At 41.1% G+C, this 19,278-nt stretch overlaps 2 protein-coding genes across 5 annotated transcripts; both read left to right on the top strand.

Moving 5' to 3' along the window:
• The first annotated feature begins 2,264 nt into the window (after positions 1 to 2,264).
• On the top strand, positions 2,265 to 11,949 carry LOC306930181 (SRSF protein kinase 3-like). 4 transcript variants are annotated; one of them, XM_079511006.1, is made up of 16 exons: positions 2,265 to 2,362; positions 3,025 to 3,320; positions 3,406 to 3,514; positions 3,623 to 3,710; positions 4,263 to 4,350; positions 5,256 to 5,362; positions 5,574 to 5,739; positions 6,006 to 6,031; positions 6,187 to 6,243; positions 6,332 to 6,387; positions 6,874 to 7,070; positions 9,486 to 9,583; positions 10,240 to 10,347; positions 10,981 to 11,050; positions 11,147 to 11,239; positions 11,372 to 11,949. In XM_079511006.1, the coding sequence occupies exons 2-16, from the start codon at positions 3,095 to 3,097 to the stop codon at positions 11,554 to 11,556; spliced, it is 1,674 nt and encodes a 557-aa protein (XP_079367132.1). In that variant the 5' UTR covers positions 2,265 to 2,362; positions 3,025 to 3,094; the 3' UTR covers positions 11,557 to 11,949. The 4 variants fall into 4 exon arrangements, with proteins under 4 accessions (XP_079367132.1, XP_079367130.1, XP_079367133.1 ...); XM_079511004.1 differs by lacking the exon at positions 6,332 to 6,387 and having other exon boundaries at positions 6,722 to 7,070; XM_079511005.1 differs by lacking the exon at positions 6,332 to 6,387 and having other exon boundaries at positions 2,285 to 2,366; positions 6,722 to 7,070.
• A 1,138-nt stretch (positions 11,950 to 13,087) lies between these two features.
• Positions 13,088 to 18,931, top strand: comtb (catechol-O-methyltransferase b). The gene is made up of 6 exons (XM_079511029.1): positions 13,088 to 13,230; positions 14,812 to 14,983; positions 17,638 to 17,755; positions 17,863 to 18,056; positions 18,378 to 18,509; positions 18,593 to 18,931. The coding sequence occupies exons 1-6, from the start codon at positions 13,115 to 13,117 to the stop codon at positions 18,770 to 18,772; spliced, it is 912 nt and encodes a 303-aa protein (XP_079367155.1). The 5' UTR covers positions 13,088 to 13,114; the 3' UTR covers positions 18,773 to 18,931.
• Positions 18,932 to 19,278: the final 347 nt, after the last annotated feature.

Genomic DNA, 19,278 nt, shown 5'->3' with positions numbered 1-19,278 from the left:
ATTTTGGAATTTGTGAGCAGTTTTCATAATTCTGAATCACGGATACCATCTATAGTAAGAACTTTGAACAAGGCTAGAATACTGAAAATAACAGTGTGTACTACATTAATTGTTGTGAAAACTGAATGATGCGTTAATATTTCTTTAGCCTTGTTTTGTCAGTTTGAAAACCGAATGAAGCATTGATATTTCTTCAGCCTTGTTTTGTCTATTTAGCTTACTTGTCTTGGACTGAAGTGAATGTCATATTTAAGTCTCAAATGATACATGTTTTTTTTGTTTTTTTTACTGATGGATTAATTGTAGCACACCATGGAGTGATTCTTCAACCACATATTGTTTCACATTCTATGCTAGTGTGGTGGATCGTCTACAGTGGTTTTAATTTCATAAGTGTACAAATGGAACCATTTGTACACTTTGAGTTACAGACCTGTAAGGGTCCGTTTGGAACCCCCTCAAGGAACCCTGAGGGTCCCCGGACCCCACTTTGAGAACCACTGTTCTACTGATATGATACTACTACATGTTGTTTTTACATTCTTTCAACATCATTGGTTCTTCCAGCTGGTGAAACCTGAAATCAATGACCAAACTGCTGTGCACTGGGGGGGTCTTACAGTAAATGTATTTTTCATAAAATGTACTCTGTAAGTTGAAAACAAATAGTATAAATTTAGCTCTAAAGAAAGTCTATTCAAACTATATTGTATATTTATGAAACCTATAAAGTTTTTTAGCTATATGTAGCTCATTCCAACCAGCAAGAAAGTTGGTACCATTTCAAAGTATGCAATATGCATTGTATAAATTGTTGTTCTTTTTAGAGCCTGCAGCTGTTTTCTCATGTCCCTACTTTTGTTCCTTTTTTTCCTTCAACATTAAGCCTATGAAATGAGGGCCAATAGGCTGTAATAGGGCTGCCCTATATGTATGAGATGGTGCATTCATTTTATTAAATAAAGTGTCATGTTGAAATAATCTAAATTGAGCTGTAATTAATTCATACACAGTTAATTCATACACAGAACATGTATCAACCCCAGTCCCCTCTGTTTTTTCACTCAAGTGTGATTTTTGAGTGGTGCAACCACTCCAAGGAACAGCAATGTCTGTCCCTCCATATGTCCATCCCTATGTTTAGGGTACCAATTGGGGCAAAAGTGGTGCTGTTGTTCTAGAAATAGGGAGAGAGATAGTGTTGCACTGTTGCCTGCAGCTAATTACAATGTGGAGCGTGCATGAGAGATGGGGAGGGAGGGAGAGAGAGAGAGGGAGAGAGAGAGAGAGAGAGGGAGAGAGAGGGAGGGAGAGAGAGAGAGAGAGAGGGAGAGAGAGAGAGAGAGAGTGTTGTCAGCTAATTCCCCCACACATTAACTCTGTCATTTCTCGACCGTTTCGTACGTGGGGCGGCTCGCCGTAACTGTGGGTCTGGAAGTTCTGGGGACCCCCTGGGGACCTCCACACGGAGTTGCACCACTCAGTTCACACAGGTGTGATTTTTTCTAATAATCAAGATATGTGGACTGAGACTAGCACTCTCCTGAGGCACCATTCTGTCCACATGAAATACTGAATGTACTTGTGGGGTTCCCCCGGCTTAGTTTTGGGATAAAAAAAATGGTTTATTTTGTGAGCTATCACAATGCTGATCCGACCAATATGTCTTGTCTCTGAGTCATATATACTGTCGGGGGCTTTGTCAGAGCTAGGACCCATTATATCCGTCTGTCTGTGTCTCTTTTGTGCCAGATTATAAGGAGATCTCTATCTGTTTGTCTACCTGTGTCCCCTACCTGTGTCCCTGTTATGCCCATATATGGAGATCCCTGATGTCATTGGATGTGCATACACTATATAGGCCTATTGACATGCCCATATATGGGTAAATTGGTTAGATCTGGATACTAAATTACACTGAATTGTGGAATTGTGTGGAAATACATGTATGGGACCACCATGGATGGATGGCACCACAATGGAAATGAGATCTCAATAAAGCTTTGTGTGTTCTCCTTTTGACAGGGCCGTGAAGAAAGCACTGAAGGGGCAATCAATCAATCAATCAATCAATCAATCAATCAAAACAAATCTAATCTGTAATCTTGATAAGAATTGTAAACAAAACCAGCTACCAAAAGGTTAAAATTCGAACTATATTCGCTGTTTCTTCAGCTCTTTAAAAAACAGTTTATTTTGCCTATTCACTTCTAATTGATTGATTGATTGATAGATCACAGCCGCGGCGCGTACTACTACTTTCAGTCGCTCACGCACGCGCACAGGACAAGCTGGGGAGAGAATTCTCTGCGACGTTTTCCGCAACTCTCAGTCAGGACTCAATATCGTAGCCTACACGAGGGTAAGTAAGTCGAGACCTAATATAATAGTGTTCAAGTGTATTGTTTGAATCTGCCCATTGGCTTTTTAAAAACACTGACGCACGTCTAACAAACTCCACAGCTGTTCAAGTTGTGTTTGTAGCTATACTTACCATGTACACGAAAACTGAGATAACTTTGCCAGTTAGGCAGTTACAACATCAGTAAGTGAATATGTCACAAACAGCATATCATAATAGCGCAAGACATTCAAGCTTTAATTGTCTTTCACGTTGTTTACAAATAATCGCTCCTTTCATATTCTTGTACATGACGACACTGTCAGGGGCACATCAATACAATCATGGCTTGATCATTGTAGGGCTGTCCATGTCCACTTCTAGGGAGAGTGCAGTTGCAGTAAGACTGGTCTCAGGGGCTATTTACGTTTTTACATGCCATTCAAACAGCTAAAAATAAACTCAGGCCTACACATCAACTGGTCCCTTTGAAATGTCATAGCAAACCGCTTGCTGGAATAATATACAAATGTTGAAATTATGGTTTCCTATATCTGGTAATATTTTAAGAGATCTCATAGTTATAGTGAAGAGAGTGCCATTTTATTTATGATGCTACTTGGTTTAATGTCATGATTTTGCTACCCTACTAAAGGGACTACATTTCCCTTCACATGTTTCAGCGAGATTACAATCATCATCGGGACCCTTCTTCAGTTGTGCAAGAAGTACTACAGGGTCCATTATTAGAATATGTCATCTTCCTATGCTGCTGCAATATCAGCCCTTAGTTCAGCAAGTACTCCTAATTCACCTGTGAAGTCCAACCCTCCCTCTACCTCAGATGGTAGTCCCAAACCATGTCTCGCCCCAATCACACCCAGTTATAACCCACCAGTTGCTGATCTGCCACTTTCTACACCTGAACATTTGTCACCTGATGAAGAGCAGCAGGAAAATGATGCGGAATACTGTGTGGGTAAGGCAAGCGGTGCTGCAATTCCAAATATCACCTCACAGGTTTAAACGTGCACTTTGACATGGGGGTAATCTTCGTCCCAAAGGTGGGTACTGCCCTGTGGAAATAGGAGAGATTTTCATTGATCGTTACCAAGTGGTCAAGAAGTTGGGATGGGGCCATTTCTCTACTGTATGGCTCTGCTGGGATATAGAGTAAGTGTAGCATCAGCATCGGTATTTTCATAATTATTGCATGGTCCACTAATATAGTACATGCATTGAAATCACAAATTGCCTGTCACAATGATGTTTTTTGTACAGGAAGAGACGTTTTGTAGCACTGAAGGTAGTGAAGAGTGCGCCAACCTTCACAGAAACTGCACTAGATGAAATCAAACTTTTGAAATGTGTGAGTCTACATTTACCCTATAAGGGAGGCTGTCATTGTCTACATGTCCCTGTACCTTACTCAATCTGCAATTAAATCTTGACATGTATTGTTATGTTATGTTAGTATTACAATCTAATTTGTTCAGTCATATAATTACGTAATGATTTCCCAAATATATAATATTGTGTGATTATGTTTTAAGATCCTACAGTCATAATTGTGTTAGATTCATTCAGATTTCAAGCTAGAGAAGGTCAGTGCTCATCATCAGTGATCATTTTGTCATTCCTTCCATTGTTATGACTACACTTGGGGACCATGCAAGTCGGGAACGATACAGGTTGGGAATGTATGCCCCGGGCCCACCCAGTTATGCAATACCCGAGTTGGAGTTCTAATAGTTACATTAATTCACATTTTAGAGATGTAAAGCTAATGTTAGTAATGTAATTGCGAAGTTATAGTAAATAATCTTAAGTGTTGAGCATTCTTAGGAATTATCATGTAGAATAAATGGGGGGTTTGGAGGTTGATATTGGTACTTTACAGTCTTTCTATATTGTTTATCAGGTCAGGGACAGTGACCCCAAAGATCCTAAACGGGAAACAGTTGTGCAGCTCATTGATGACTTCAAGATATCTGGAATGAACGGAGAACGTATCCTTTAAAAAAGGATGACCAGATTGTGACAGTGTGACATTACCGATATTAGTGTGTGTGTGTGTGTGTGTGTGTGTGTGTGTGTGTGTGTGTGTGTGTGTGTGTGTGTGTGTGTGTGTGTGTGTGTGTGTGTGTGTGTGTGTGTGTGTGTGTGTGTGTGTGTGTGTGTGTGTGTGTGTGTGTGTGTGTGTGTGTGTGTGTGTGTGTGTGTGTGTGTGTGTGTGTGTGTGTGTGTGTGTGTGTGTGTGTGTGTGTGTGTGTGTGACTCATTTAGTTAACCACTTATAAAGTTAAGTAATTTGCTCCTAATTTGATTTGGTAGAAGCTTTCTAGTTTATTATTGATGATCATCAAGCCTGCATGTGTGTTGACTTGTTGACCTCCGTCTAATGCCTGATTTATACTTAGTTGTGTGGTGTGTTGTGCACTGAAAATATCAGTTGAGACACGTTGTGAGCTTTAGTATAAATCAGCTGTAAGTGTTAAACCTGGTTCTCCAACATCTCAATGTCACTAAAAACTAAGATTTAGACGTCCCTAAACAAACATACTACTGCTTCTTGGCCTTGAGCCCATGACCCACCTAATCTCAACACATTTTGCTAGTTTGGGATGGCTTGGGGTAGAAGACAGGGTTAAGAAATTATTAATGCCCTCATAGTTACACCCACAGCCACAACACTAGATAGGGAGCAACCATGATCTGGTATCACCCCATGTTAATTTGTATGCAACGTTGATGAATTGAATACATATAGGACCACAAAAGAAACCAGTCCCCATGACTTTTTGTGTTTATTCTTAATGTCTTACTGTACAATGTACTACTACCATTATTGACCAATAAAGTATTCAATCAATCAATCAATCAAACAGGAGTCCTTGACTTGACTGTTTCCCAGACGTGTGCATGGTGCTGGAAGTACTTGGCCACCAGCTGCTGAAGTGGATAATCAAGTCCAACTACACCGGCCTACCGCTGCCTTGTGTCAAGAGCATTGTCCGACAGGTGCACCCCACCCCATGCTGTCTTAAATCCTCTACTCTGCAATTTTCGCTGTTCAAAAGCGGGCTTTTAATGACCGGATAAGCCTCTTTTCCTGCTCCCACTTACGTGTCCATTTGGGTCCATTATAACACTGTTAAATGAACACTGGGGGTTTACTGTGCATTGACATACAGTGTAGTAACAGTAACTCAGTTTCCATTCAACACTGCAGGTTCTCCAGGGCTTAGACTACTTGCACACCAAATGCAAGATTATCCACACAGACATCAAGCCAGAGAACATCCTGTTGAGAGTGGATGAGGTTTATATCCAGGAGCAGGCAGCTGACACCAAGTTGTGGCAACTCCCAGATTCCCCTGCTCCAACTGGTCCCTCAGGTTAGCTATGCTCTAGCCTCTAGTACAGTAGCAATAACACAGCATGTATCATGTCACTTTAATATTGGTCTTCTGTATGTCTGTTGTTTAGCATGTGAAATGTGTAAATTAATTTCAACTGGTTGATGGAGGAATAGTATTTCTAAGTGAATGTTGCTCAACATAATTGAAATGTGTTAGATTTGTTTCATTGTTGTGCTTATATTTTGTTGCCTCTTTTTGACCCCTTATAAACTCTTGACTTCTTGACCTCTTACCAATGTCAGGGAACAACAGCCCAAGAGAGAAACAGGTGTGGAGCTACAACACACTGAACAAAAACGTATACGACAGTCTGATTGGCTCTGCTAATCACCATTATTTCAATAATTTTATCAAACTCTTTGTAATGTTTGGATGAACTTTTATGTTTTTTCTTCATAATTTCTATCATAATGACTTCTCTAGATGTTGCCCAACTTGCTGGGGAAGTTGACTGGGGTATTCCAGACACTGGGTGTGTGGGTAAGACAGCGTTTGTTTGACATGTCTCAATTTTAAGCATCTTGATTTTACTGTTGACTTATTAACCTAATTATTAACCTTATTACAGGAATGGTCAACGATTAACCATGGTGCATCATCATCATCATCAACATCACTATTGCTGTAATTGCACATTTGTTTTGCCTTAGTTTGTTACAAAAGGAATGACTGATGTGGACGGCCGTGCTTTAGGATGAATTTGTTGGTATTCCCTTGAGTTGCTGTTTCATGTTTGTCTTGCAGCAGTAGACTTAATTTATATGTTGTTGCATGACTGTGTCCTACAACAAAGTTTGTAGCAAGACACTCTTAACAAATGTGATATGCTAATACTGCATTCCCAAAAAACAACAGGCATGAAGTTGCAGTGAACATTCTTGGACATTTGCTAAGGATTGATTTCTACCACGTGACATCATAAAGTTTCCCATAAAACTAACTGTCAACCCTCTCATAGACGGGCAAAGCCTCCAGGATCCAGATGAACATGTTGACAAGGAAGGAGAAGAGTCGACGAAGAGGAGAGGAGGGTGTAGTTGGCAGCAATCAGAGACGCAAACATCATGTGTCATTCTCTGATGATGTTCCTGCTCCCTCTAATACCTCTAGCTCCCCCTGTTCATCTAAGCCTCCAGGGCCAGGCCATGCTGCAAGGAGGCAGTCCCTGCTGCAGGAAGATGGGCTGGGCTCAGCGCCACACATGGAACGCAGCCAACAACGCACCATCCACCCACGACCAGACCTTGGGTCTAGATCACTATTGTTACATCCGACTGCAGATATTCAACCTCCGTCCCCTCTACATGGTCAGTTTCATGTCACTTCCTGTTTTCTTTTATTCTATAATACTCAAATATTAAATCATATCTATGTATCTGCAATAGGGATTATGTGAAAAACACATGTCATTGCTCAATTTCTTTGTATCTCTGGGTGACAATGCAACATCCAGGGCCGCTTCGATGCCTCTCGGCACCCAATGCGAGATTAGTAATAAAACTTTATTTGTATAGCACCTTTCATGACATGAAATGCAGCTCAACGTGCTTTACAGAGCAATGGAGAAGGAAAGAAAAGAAAAGAAAGGCATAAACGTAAAAAATACTAGCAGTAATGCAATACAGTGAGGACATGAATAACAAATAAATTAAAAGATCAATTAAAAGCAAGAGTGTAGAAGTTGGTCTGTGCTTTAAAAATGTCTACAGAGGCTGCCTGTCGAAGGTACAGTGGGAGTTTGTTTCACGCCGTTGGCTCGTAGAAGCAAAAATCTGCTTCCCTGTATTTTTTAATTGCCATTTTTGTGAGCAGGCCAGCAGTGGAAAACCTTAGGGGGCGGTTTGGGACACATTTAGGCAGGCAGTCATGTAGGTAGGAAGGTGCGAGACCATTGAGAGCTTTATAAACAAGTAAAGGAATTTTAAGATAAATCTTAAAAACAACCGGAAGCCAGTGCAGTGAAGCTAAAACTGGAGTAATATGTTCATCTTAGTTTTAGTTAAAACTCTGGCTGCTGCATTTTGGACAAGTTGTAATCTGTCAGTCTTAGGCAGTCCAGAAAAAAGTGCATTGCAGTAATCAAGCCGAGAAAAAACAAAGGCGTGGATTAGCGTTTTTGCATCGTCCAATGACAAATAGGCCCTGCAATATTTCTAAGGTGATGTGTGTGTGTGTGACATGCCTGCCCCAAAGGCCGGGCCTGGCAGCATCGGATTTTCTTCTATCCACCAAGTGAGGTATTTGGAAGATTGTGGCGGTTAGTGAGAAGCTGTGAACTTGTGACAGGATCCTATGTCAGTTCGTTAATGCAGTTTTGTGACTCACTGCTGCATTCTTTGTTTCTGCCCTATATTTTGGTTCCTAAGCACCCGGATAAACTCCACTCTTCAGCTATGGATTTTACAAAATCATCTGCAGCAACCATGTTCGGTGGATCATCCATGTATATTTGACATGCCAAGTTCCTGCTAAAGCGATTTAACAGTTAACCACAGTGGCACTTTGGCATGTGCTAATTGGTCAACTGTCATTTTGCCATGGGAAAGTACAGCAGCTGACCAATTAGGCCCAGCTTATCACCTTCTTGATCCTTTTATCACCCCCAAGAAAGTGGATCATATCACTCCAGTTCTCAGTTCTTTATACTGTCTCCATGTCAAATAAATACTACTGGTTTATAAAGCATTGAAGCTTGATTTGCTTAGATTTAGCACAGTAGGCCTATAGAGTAATACAATAAAGCATACAAATAAATAATACAAAAAAAAAAAAAAAAAGAGGAGGATATAAGATCCCAAAAGATTGCAGTATAGAAAATATAAAATCATGATTCAGAATACTTGATAATCACATTAGAGACGAGAAGAGAATACAGAACATGATAATTAAGTGATTTGGTCAATCATTCAGAACAACCTTAAATTTGTTAATGATGTAGCTTATGCTACATCATGAACCATCCAGACATCTTTATCTGGGACAGGTCTGCTTTTTAACCCAGAATCAGAACTAAATGTGGAGAAGCAGATGTTTTTATGCATCACAAGTCTGGAACAAACTCCCAGAAAACTGTACCTCTGCTACATCTCTAAGTCCTTAAAACATAGGCGAAGACATTTCTGCACTGCCTTTGAGTGTTTCTTTTCCCAAACCATTTCTCCTGAACTGAAACTGTAATGTTATCTTCTGTTTTATTTCAACCTTTTAACAGTTAACAGGTCAGGTTGTCCAGAACCGCCGAGCCGACTGATATGCCCACTGTACAAAAGGCTCTGGCCCAAATGAGACAATTGATTGCCATGCCAACCCCCAGCCTAAGCTTGATTTGGCAAATTCCCACACCTGCCATTTTGTTAGTCAATCCACTTTTCACATTCAGTTCGCACTCTTCACAGACAAACACTCCACAGACGTTTACTTTTCTATATGGGCACAAAAGGGACACAGACGGTTACAACAGGTACTCTGACAACAGGTATAGTGGGTATTGCATTAAAGGGTGGGGCATGCATTCCCTATTTGAATCGTTCCTGTGTAGGCTGGTACCCAATGGGCACAAGTCTTATTACAAAAAAAACTTGCCTTGCCCCTCACATGGTAATTGAAGGCTGGGTATGTGATGAAAGCATGAAAAACCTCAAAGCTTAACTTTGAGGGCAATATATTTAGGGGCGTTATGTTAAGTAGATGTTTACTAATATGATGCTTTTTGTACATTGTAGGCACAAGAGACTTGGGTGGACAAGTGGACCTACTGAATCCTCAGGATGCAGATCACATCTTCATAAAGATCGCTGACCTGGGAAATGCCTGCTGGGTGGTGAGTGACCGTTTAGTATCTAAACATATCAATTCAATACTGCAGTACAATTATATTACAGGTTATCGTGATTAAATATTGCATTAAAGCACACTTAACAACACATTGAATAAACACACACACCACTGGCTTTAGCTGACTTTATAGCTTTGCACTGTTATTATTACTGCTGCACCCGGGACGATTCACTGCCAGATTGCAGTTCTCTGCATGGACAAGCCCTAGCCACAATTTCCTACAATAGATTTTTTTCTAATATATAGAGTTGCAACAAAAGCCCATACAGCCCAGGGCGAGGGGAGTATTGGATACAAAGGGTAATAACTGATATCAGACCTAGATCTGATAACAATTATTAGCCCTAGCTCTGGTATGGCAGTAATGTGGGTGCAGGATGAGCATTTCAAGTAGGCCACATTGAAAACACTATTTTCTCATTTTGCATAGCCCTTGTGACTAAATAAAGATATATGTTAAAAACAAATTATGTGATAAACATAAAATAAACAGACTTGGGCATTCACTCTTGACCAGGTGAATATATAAACGTTATATGTTTTGTGGTAGAATTCCCATTTTAAGTCATTTCCCATTTTGGGACTTGTGGATGTTGCAATTGATGCTGTTGTGAAGCATTGGTTGCTGTTCTCCTATAGCACAAGCATTTTACTGAAGACATCCAGACTTGTCAGTACCGCTCTGTGGAGGTCCTTATTGGTGCTGACTATGGCACACCTGCTGACATCTGGAGCACTGCCTGTATGGTAAGGAGGAGCATGCTGCTAGTACTAGTTCATTGACAAATGGACATGTGCATTTGTGCAATGTTGTCCTTAATGGGCGCAGGGGTAAAGTTCCTGCCCGCTACTGCGGAGACTAGGTTAGGATTAGATTATTAGAGGGTTAGAATTCTCTGGCTTGGCTGAGCATCCATAAGAATACAATTGACGATCTCTCTCTCTCTCGATGCACTACCTACTCCTAGTCTCAGGTTGGCCCGGTTTGCCTGTTCATTGGGGAGCTGAACTGGGTTAGGTTAGACTAGTGTGTTCCTTTGCATGTGTTAGGTCTTCCCAGTGAACATCCTCCCTGTCACAATCTCGTATATCAAAAGATATACGCGTTCCAGAGATCGTACCGCAGTTACATTTTCAGATCCGCGGAACGCAGTGAATCAGGCTGGAACCCAGGCTACTTGTTTACATCCTCCCTGCGGATCGGGAGCGACAGCAACGCCCATAGTCTGAACGGCATAAAACCCATACTCTGAACGCCGCAACGTGAAGCTCTGAGCAGAGGCTGCGGCATACAAACTGATTATAGATGTTCACAAACGAGAGTTTGCTGCAGCTGGCAATTATGAGTCTGACTGAGTCATTTTGGTTTATTTTTTGTAGGCCTTTGAGCTAGCCACAGGGGAGTATCTATTTGACCCCCAATCGGGGGACAACTTCTCCAGAGAGGAAGGTTTGTAAATTATGTTTCCTACTTTTCCTAATTTGTTGTTCTCCTCCCTCTCTAACTGAACTAAATGTACATATCTCTTGATCTGTGTCTCACCAGATCACATTGCCCACATTATTGAGCTGCTGGGAGCCCTTCCAGCCCAATTTGCACTCTCAGCAAGAAATTCCAAATTATATTTCAACCGTAAAGGTAAAGTGCACTTTCCTTCCTCATTCCTCACAGCTCTTTGATGGCTCTGAACAATTTTAATTCATGAATCAGTTTACCTAACGTTTGATAGCATCAGCTTATCGTACTGTATCTGCTTATGACTTTCTTCAGGACAATTGCGGCACATCGCAAAGCTAAAGCCATGGAGTTTGTGTGAGATTCTGCTGGATAAGTACGAGTGGCCACGCGAACAGGCTGTCCAGTTTAGCTCTTTCCTCCAGACAATGCTGGAGCTACTACCAGGGAAGCGAGCTACAGCGGCCCAGTGCCTGAAGCATCCCTGGATCACATCCTAGACCTAGACAGACAAGACTCTCTAGAGCTGCTTAGTCCTCAGTCGAACATGTCGCAGCTGACAAAAGTGGGCATGGTAAAATCCTCAGTGCTCATTTCGAAACTTTTAGTTAAGAGGATTTTACTGTGTGGCTTGATGTTGGATTTGAGATTAATTCAGATGGCGACTTTGTGTACATATTTCTTTTTAATTTGATTCATGCAAGTAAGACACTAAACATTATGTAATTTCTCCTACTTAAGTTGTTTGTTCTTGAGATATTCTAATGCAGTCAGTCTCGCGTTGAAGCACGCCAATGACCAAAAACAAAGGTAAACATTATTGGAACACGTCCATTGACAATGTCACAAGTACTTATTTCTTGAGTCTCAATAAATGAACATGTGATTTCTTTTTTTTTTAGTGCCTTCATCCTTTAACATTTGTGAAAAGGGTAGAGACCAGGGTTTGAGAAGGTTGCGGCATTGTACCTCTAAAGTGTCTAGTAATTGGATTGGATTGAAAGGGGGTTAACAAGATAATCTAATCACAACACTAGATAAGCCTAACTGTTATGCAGACAGTAATCTTATTTCAGATACATTTTAGAAACAAAACAAATTTGAAAACGAACAGTGTAGGAGATCATGATCTGAACAAATTTGTAATGACTGCAACATGTAACAGTGTCAAAAATAGCAGTACATAGCTGCAGGTCGGTGAAGTTGAATAACCCAGTAGGAAAAAAAGCCAAAATACAAGCGCCCAAACCAAAGTCTAGGCAAAATGTACTCCCGCCTACTTTGCAGTTTGCAGCCCCTTGTGATTTAACTTAAGAGTGTGTGTGTGTGTGTGTGTGTGTGTGTGTGTGTGTGTGTGTGTGTGTGTGTGTGTGTGTGTGTGTGTGTGTGTGTGTGTGTGTGTGTGTGTGTGTGTGTGTGTGTGTGTGTGTGTGTGTGTGTGTGTGTGTGTGTGTGTGTGTGTGTGTGTGTGTGTGTGTGTGTGTGTGTGTGTGTGTGTGTGTGTGTGTGTGTGTGTGTGTGTGTGTGTGTGTGTGTGTGTGTGTGTGTGTGTGTGTGTGTGTGTGTGCTTATAACATTTGCACAAGCATGTGCTAGTGACTGTTCATATGTTTTTGTGTGGACAAGTGTGTATGTCAGTATGAGCTTGCAGAGAGAGTGTGTGTGTGCTTATAAAATTTGCACAAGCATGTGCTAGTGACTGTTCATATGTTTTTGTGTGGACTGTGGACAAGTGTGTATGTCAGTATGAGCTTGCAGAGAGAGTGTGTGTGTGTGTGTGTGTGTGTGTGTGTGTGCTTATAAAATTTGCACAAGCATGTGCTAGTTACTGTTCATATGTTTTTGTTTGGACAAGTGTGTATGTCAGTATGAGCTTGCAGAGAGAGAGTGTGCGCGTGAGAGATTTGGTGTCTTTTGAAGGTGTGCAATGTATCTTGATCACTTGTTCACCAGTCAGATCTGGTTTGTTACGCATTCCTTTCATGCTCATATTAAATCAGCAGTGCAGACAGAGAGAGAGAGAGAGAGCTAGAGGGGGAGGGAGGAGGAGTCTGTGCCATGCAAATAGGAGCATATGTTGTGTTAGAAACTCTCAGTGCTTGTAGTTGGGGAAACGGCTACCAGCAACACGAGGAGGGTGTGAACAGGACAGAGACCGCCACCTCCCTATACATGTAAGCCCTGTCTTATATTTCCATGTGAAAACGTTAACAACTTGAGTATTGACAACATGGTCTCGTGTTGGTAATGTGGTAAAGGCTTTTCACTAACTTTCAGTTCAGTATCATTAAGAAAATTTGGTTCTGTGAAATGCACAAGCCTGTAATTTGTATGCTAAGTATTTCATATTTTCCACACGTGACTAGTCGAGTAAGCATTATCCAATCTCACATCACCCGTAGGCTACCACACAACCTCACCCTATGGGGATACTTTCAAACCATACAATGCTACCATGCTAACATATGCTCTATATCATTCCCACCTATTTATATGTTTGCTTGCCTATTACTGTGATGATGTGGATTGTGGTCACAATTCGATGCACATCATGTGACATCAAGTAAGCAATCATGCAAACTTCTAATATATCTATATTTCTATCATGATCATGAAGAAGTATGAGGCATGAAGTTGGCATAATGGTACTTCTCTTTAGAATATGTACACATACAGTCCCCTGTGTGAGGAGATGGTTCCCCTGGAGCATTTTGGGGGTTCAGTGCCTTGCTCAAGGGCATTTAGTCAGACATGGTGGGTACAGTAGATTCCACTCTTCAGCAACCAGTTCATAACTGAAATACACCCTCCTGTCAGTCCTGGGGATTGAACCATTGGGTTACATGGCCAGGCTGGTCATGTAACTGAAAGAGGCTCTTTACCTTGGTTCTTGGCCACCCTGCCTCCCCTTTCTTTATGATGAAGGGTTAAGAGAATGCAGTTATGGAATTTGTAAATATGACTCTTTAGTTTACCAACCACAGTTATGTTAGGAGCTTAATTTGAACAAACTTCATAAAGAAGGTGGTCTTTGTCACAAGTGATGTCTCTATTTCCTGTAGAGACGAAAGCATTGCCACTGGCTTTTACCACATATCCCCCTCAGGCAGTCCATGCCATGCAACTCAAAGTCCAGACCTCAGAGTACCTCAGTAACTTGGTCATTTGCAGTTGTATTATCAGAGATAATGATCCATGTCCTGCTCTCTTCTGCGATCCCACCATTGACTGTAAGCTTCTTCCCACAAGAGAATTTAAGAGTTTATTCCTCTTTAATTTCTCACTTTTCCCTTTTGTTGCCCCCTCCCTCCTTTCAAACCATGCATGCTAAATTCAAAAAAAAAATCTCATTGTGGCAGTTTATTGAAATCTGCTGATAACAATCTGCTGTTTTTCTACAATTCGTTTTATTTCTAGCTGACAAATGGCATTCTGTTGCAGGTTGATATGATGTGATATTGATGAGTTTGCGGTTGGGGTGTGTGTGTGGTTTGAAGCTTTGAGTATTCTGTCAGTGAATGATAATTACCAGGAGAGCACTATGAGTGTCATGCTGCATAGTAAACACCCATCTCATTATCTCTGCACAAAAGGAGCAATGAATGTAGCAATGGAGCTGCTCTCTCTTTATGTAGATTTCTTTGTCGCTGTTTCTATTTTGTACATCTTGGAAGAAAATGACAGTGTACATCTGTATCTATGTTCATGTCCTAATGAATGGTGGCTGTTTACTCTGTCCTGTATGCTCTGTCTAGGATGTTGCTGACTCTTCTTTATAGCTGTACCGGAGGGGCGGTCGTGCTGTATGCCCTCTACCGCTGGGTGATTCCCACCGCTGTACAGTATCATGCAGGATTAGCACTCATGTGGCACGATGTCATCGTCGAACGAGTGCTGGACACTGTGACCCGAACGACGCGTCCACAGGTGGGTTTTGAAAATACTTACTTAAAAAAAAAAAAAACCCCACACAATTCAAGAAGCGCACACCTTAAACTTCGAGGGTCAGACACTAGGAAAACACCAATGGCATTAGTAGTTAGTTACTGCAATGGCATTAATGCAAAATATACATTTAATTATGGAAAGGGCAGTTGATGAAACACGGCACATTAGCCAGCCAGATCTGCCATTGAAAAAATAAATCACACCCTGTGAACTGAGCGGTGCAGGCTGCCTGTGTGTGTGTGTGTGTGTGTGTGTGTGTGTGTGTGTGTGTGTGTGTGTGTGTGTGTGTGTGTGTGTGTGTGTGTGTGTGTGTGTGTGTGTGTGTGTGTGTGTGTGTGTGTGTGTGTGTGTGTGTGTGTGTGTGTGTGTGTGTGTGTGTGTGTGTGTGTGTGTGTGTGTGTGTGTGTGTGTGTGTGTGTGTGTGTGTGTGTGTGTGTGTGTGTGTGTGTGTGTGTGTGTGTGTGTGTGTGTGTGTGTGTGTGTGTGTGTGTGTGTACTGTATGTGTGTGTGTGTCAATAGGTCGTACTCAAACATCAGGGTCAATAGGTCGTACTCAAACATCAGGATAAATAGGTTGTACTCAAACATCAGGATAAATAGGTTGTACTCTGTAAACAGCAGGGTCAATAGGTCGTAGTCTAAACAGACATAGGGACAGATAGACATAGGGACACACAGCCCTTTAATGAAAACAATTGGCTCCCAGTAGGCCTACCTTCCTAGTGCAGATTAATCATGTTATGGTATTTATTGGCTTGTTTGGGCTTTGCCAGACTTCAAAAACGGCTAGTGCTGAACATTCAGTAAGATGAAATCTTCAGTGTTCATTTAAAGCTGTGAGAATGTAAAAACTGAGCCAAATGGGTGGTCTATTTACAGTATGTCCGTTTTTACAATGAGAATTCATGTAACATTGTGGATTTACCTTTGTATACCCTTTGCTGTTCATAGTTACAGTATGTAACATGAGACATACAAATTGTGTTGAGCATACTGGTGGGCCTTAACAGAAGCAAACGTGTCTGCATAATCCGCAGATAGTGTTTCACCAATGCAGTAATATGAGTCCATACACATGGAACAAGCTTAAATGGTGTAGTGGCTGCAGACTGTAAATCACACCATTTTAAAAGGATGATTGTGGGTCTGATTGCTGAGGTGATATCAGCCAATAATTTGATGACCACTGCTGGTCATCGACTTATTGGCTTAGATGTCTTCATCTAATTATTGGGTTAAAAGTCTCCATGGGATGAGCTGCCGAACTGCCGAAGATTTTGGCAACCTATTTTCCTGATACAATATAAGAGACAATATTTTCTTCATTGAGAAATTAAACATTTTGTGTAGTTAATTATAATCAGAATTTGATTTACTACGTAATCATATGTTTCTTTGTCCATTTTAGAATTCTGCGTAATTTAATTTTGAAAGAAGAATGCTGCCATGGATGCTTCAAATTAGCTCTGTAAGCTATCACAAGACCAGTTCACAGAGGGAACCAGATGGAAAACATTTTACTTACATTTGGTGAACACTTTCATTATTGTGAGTTGGTAAAGTTAGTTAGTCCCTAAATCCAGCTGGTTCCAAACAACGTTTCTTGAAAACTACTGGTGGGATTCTCACGAAATCTTCTGTGCAGCGTCATGAAGCTCAGGATGAACCCTAGTGATTATGGTGACACTGTGGCCTTTGTTTTAGTGCCTTAGCAGGCCAAAACCTCAAAATGGGCAGAATGCTCAGCATGGATGAACCCTACAAATTCCACCAAACCGCACACAATATTCTTAGGGGTGGATTGCCATGAAACTTGCTGAGTGCATTCAAGCTCCCTGAAGGAACTATTTGGATGACCCCCTGACCATTCTTCTTGTGTGGCCCTCAGGCCAAATCAACTTTCAAGTTTTCACCCAAGATATTGCATATTTGAATAGGCTTGCTGGATAAAACCTATAGATTTTGGTGGCCTTTTCTTCTAGCTCCACCCTGCAAGAAGTCTCTCTTTTGGAGACTTCTGCCAGGTGCAAAGCAGCACGGGATGCAGTTTCCACTGACGCAGTTGTCGTTTTTAGACTCAGCGTCCACGTTTTTCCATCTTCTTTCCATGGAGCTTTTGTTTCCACCATGTCTACTGGCATCATTATATCATACTATTATTGGTATTCACATGTTGGAATGCAATTTTTCTCAGCAGTTTGTGTCTCCTCCAACTTGCTAAATAGTCATTTAATTAACCACACACTATGATGAGGGCGCAGCTGCTTTTTAAAGGAAATGGGAGCCACACTCCTGGTTTATTTAATGTAACACCCAAAACACACCCATGAGTAATTCAGAGTCTACTGTAAATACAACCCCTTTACACCGGCCGACCTTTAGCACCCAGATGCATGGTAGATCATCTAAATAAGGCACAGTCTTGTTTGTCTATAGATACATACACACAGTGAATATCGCTAATATTTGTTGCTGTTCACTACCATCTAATTTCTTGAATGTGCAAAAAGCCAAAAATACTATTTCTACTAGTAAAAGTAAAGAATTCTGGTACATAGGTTCATAGGGCACACTACCCCTACACACTTTGTATAAAAAACGACACCATTCTTTCCACATGTGCTTCATTCAGAGGATCCTGCGTGCAGTACAGAAGAATGCCACTAGAGGTGACCCTCGGAGTGTGGTAAATACCATTGACCATTACTGCAAACATACAGAATGGGCCATGAACGTGGGGGATGAGAAAGGTATTGATGTTTACTATTTGATTTGCCTCTAAAGTTTTTTTTCCTCTGTCATTTTCATGTTTTAATGTCTTCACCCTTAATTGTTTTGTGTGTGTTGTTTGGCACAGGGTCCATTCTAGACTCTGTGGTGTGCGAGGTGGCTCCTAACACAGTGTTGGAACTGGGAACCTATTGTGGCTACTCGACAGTTCGTATAGCCAGCCAGCTTCCCCCTGGTGCCAGGCTGTTGACTCTTGAATTTAACCCTAACTACGCTGCTGTTGCTCGTCAAATCATTGCTTGGGCAGGACTGGAGGAAAGGGTAAAATAAGCTGATGTGGCCTACGTTACTAAATCAATTGTGAATTAAGTTAAAGTATAGGCTACTGCCTACAGCTTATACTGTAATGCATTTGCAATGCAGAGAGAGGTGGGGAGTGAGTAAAATGACTTGGACACAATTTTAAAAATGTGAAACTTTACTATCAATACAATTATTTGAAAACTTTCAGAACAGAAATAGCTTGCGTGCACACTGAATAGTCTACATGTCTTCATATTCCATAGACTGTATTTGACTTTCAACGTTGACTTTATAATACCACTGTTTTAAAGTAAACCTACCAATTTGTTTACACTACAGGTCCATTTAATTGAAGGGTCATCTGGAGATTGGATCCCTAGGATGAAAGAACACTTTGGAGTCAACACGTTTGACTTGGTGTTCATCGATCACTGGAAGGATCGCTACCTTCCTGACACGAAATTGCTGGAGGCAAGTCTAAAAGCTTATATTATATTGAAATCTTCACTTTTCACCCACATACATTTTGTAACACCAACTTTCCATTACCCCAGGAGTCTGGTCTACTCAGGGAGGGTAGTGTGCTATTGGCAGACAACGTCATTTGCCCAGGAACACCTGACTATCTGGAGTACATCCGAGGATCCCCACGCTATGAAAGCCACTACTTCAAAGCTCACCTGGAGTACACCAAAGTAGAGGATGGCTTGGAGAAGTCTGTTTTCTTAGGGTAGCTAAATAAATATTGTCACTCCTCAGTTTATGACAACTCAACTGCATTTTCTGTCTTGTTAAACTGGGTAATATAGACCAATTTGGATGGGGAAAACTCCCCTTTTTGCATTTGTATAAAGCATAACCCAGACAATAAAAACATGTTTTGAAAAAGAAAATCGTGTTGTGTGTGTGTGCTTTATTTACAAGGGGGGATATATATATATATATATATATATATACACACTGTATATATTAGGGTTGTCCCGATCCGATCCCGTGATCAGAAATCGGGGCAGATCACGTCATTTTCAAATGATCAGAATCAGATCGGGAGCAAATATGGGTAATATAGACCAATTTGGATGGGGAAAACTCCCCTTTTTCATTTTCAAATGATCAGAATCAGATCGGGAGCAAAAAAACGTGATCGGGACATCCATAGTATCAATATTATATCCATTATCAATATTAGACTGGATATTGTCTGTGATTTTTGGATATTGTACTATTGTGATATGGCATG

This window comes from Electrona antarctica (assembly GCF_951216825.1).
Source record: "Electrona antarctica genome assembly, chromosome: 9".
Classification (NCBI taxonomy): domain Eukaryota; kingdom Metazoa; phylum Chordata; class Actinopteri; order Myctophiformes; family Myctophidae; genus Electrona; species Electrona antarctica.
This window is presented reverse-complemented; position numbering and strand designations above follow the sequence as displayed.

What these genes read in the sequence shown, in the direction of transcription:
- LOC306930181 (XM_079511004.1), top strand. Translation starts at nt 3,095, where the DNA reads ATGTCATCTTCCTATGCTGCTGCAATATCAGCCCTTAGTTCAGCAAGT. An exon ending in TCTGGAGCACTGCCTGTATG is followed by an intron (nt 10,348 to 10,980) that starts GTAAGGAGGAGC and finishes TATTTTTTGTAG; the next exon opens with GCCTTTGAGCTAGCCACAGG. An exon ending in ATTATATTTCAACCGTAAAG is followed by an intron (nt 11,240 to 11,371) that starts GTAAAGTGCACT and finishes GACTTTCTTCAG; the next exon opens with GACAATTGCGGCACATCGCA.
- comtb (XM_079511029.1), top strand. Translation starts at nt 13,115, where the DNA reads ATGCAAATAGGAGCATATGTTGTGTTAGAAACTCTCAGTGCTTGTAGT. An exon ending in ACCGCCACCTCCCTATACAT is followed by an intron (nt 13,231 to 14,811) that starts GTAAGCCCTGTC and finishes TGCTCTGTCTAG; the next exon opens with GATGTTGCTGACTCTTCTTT. An exon ending in CTGACACGAAATTGCTGGAG is followed by an intron (nt 18,510 to 18,592) that starts GCAAGTCTAAAA and finishes CCATTACCCCAG; the next exon opens with GAGTCTGGTCTACTCAGGGA.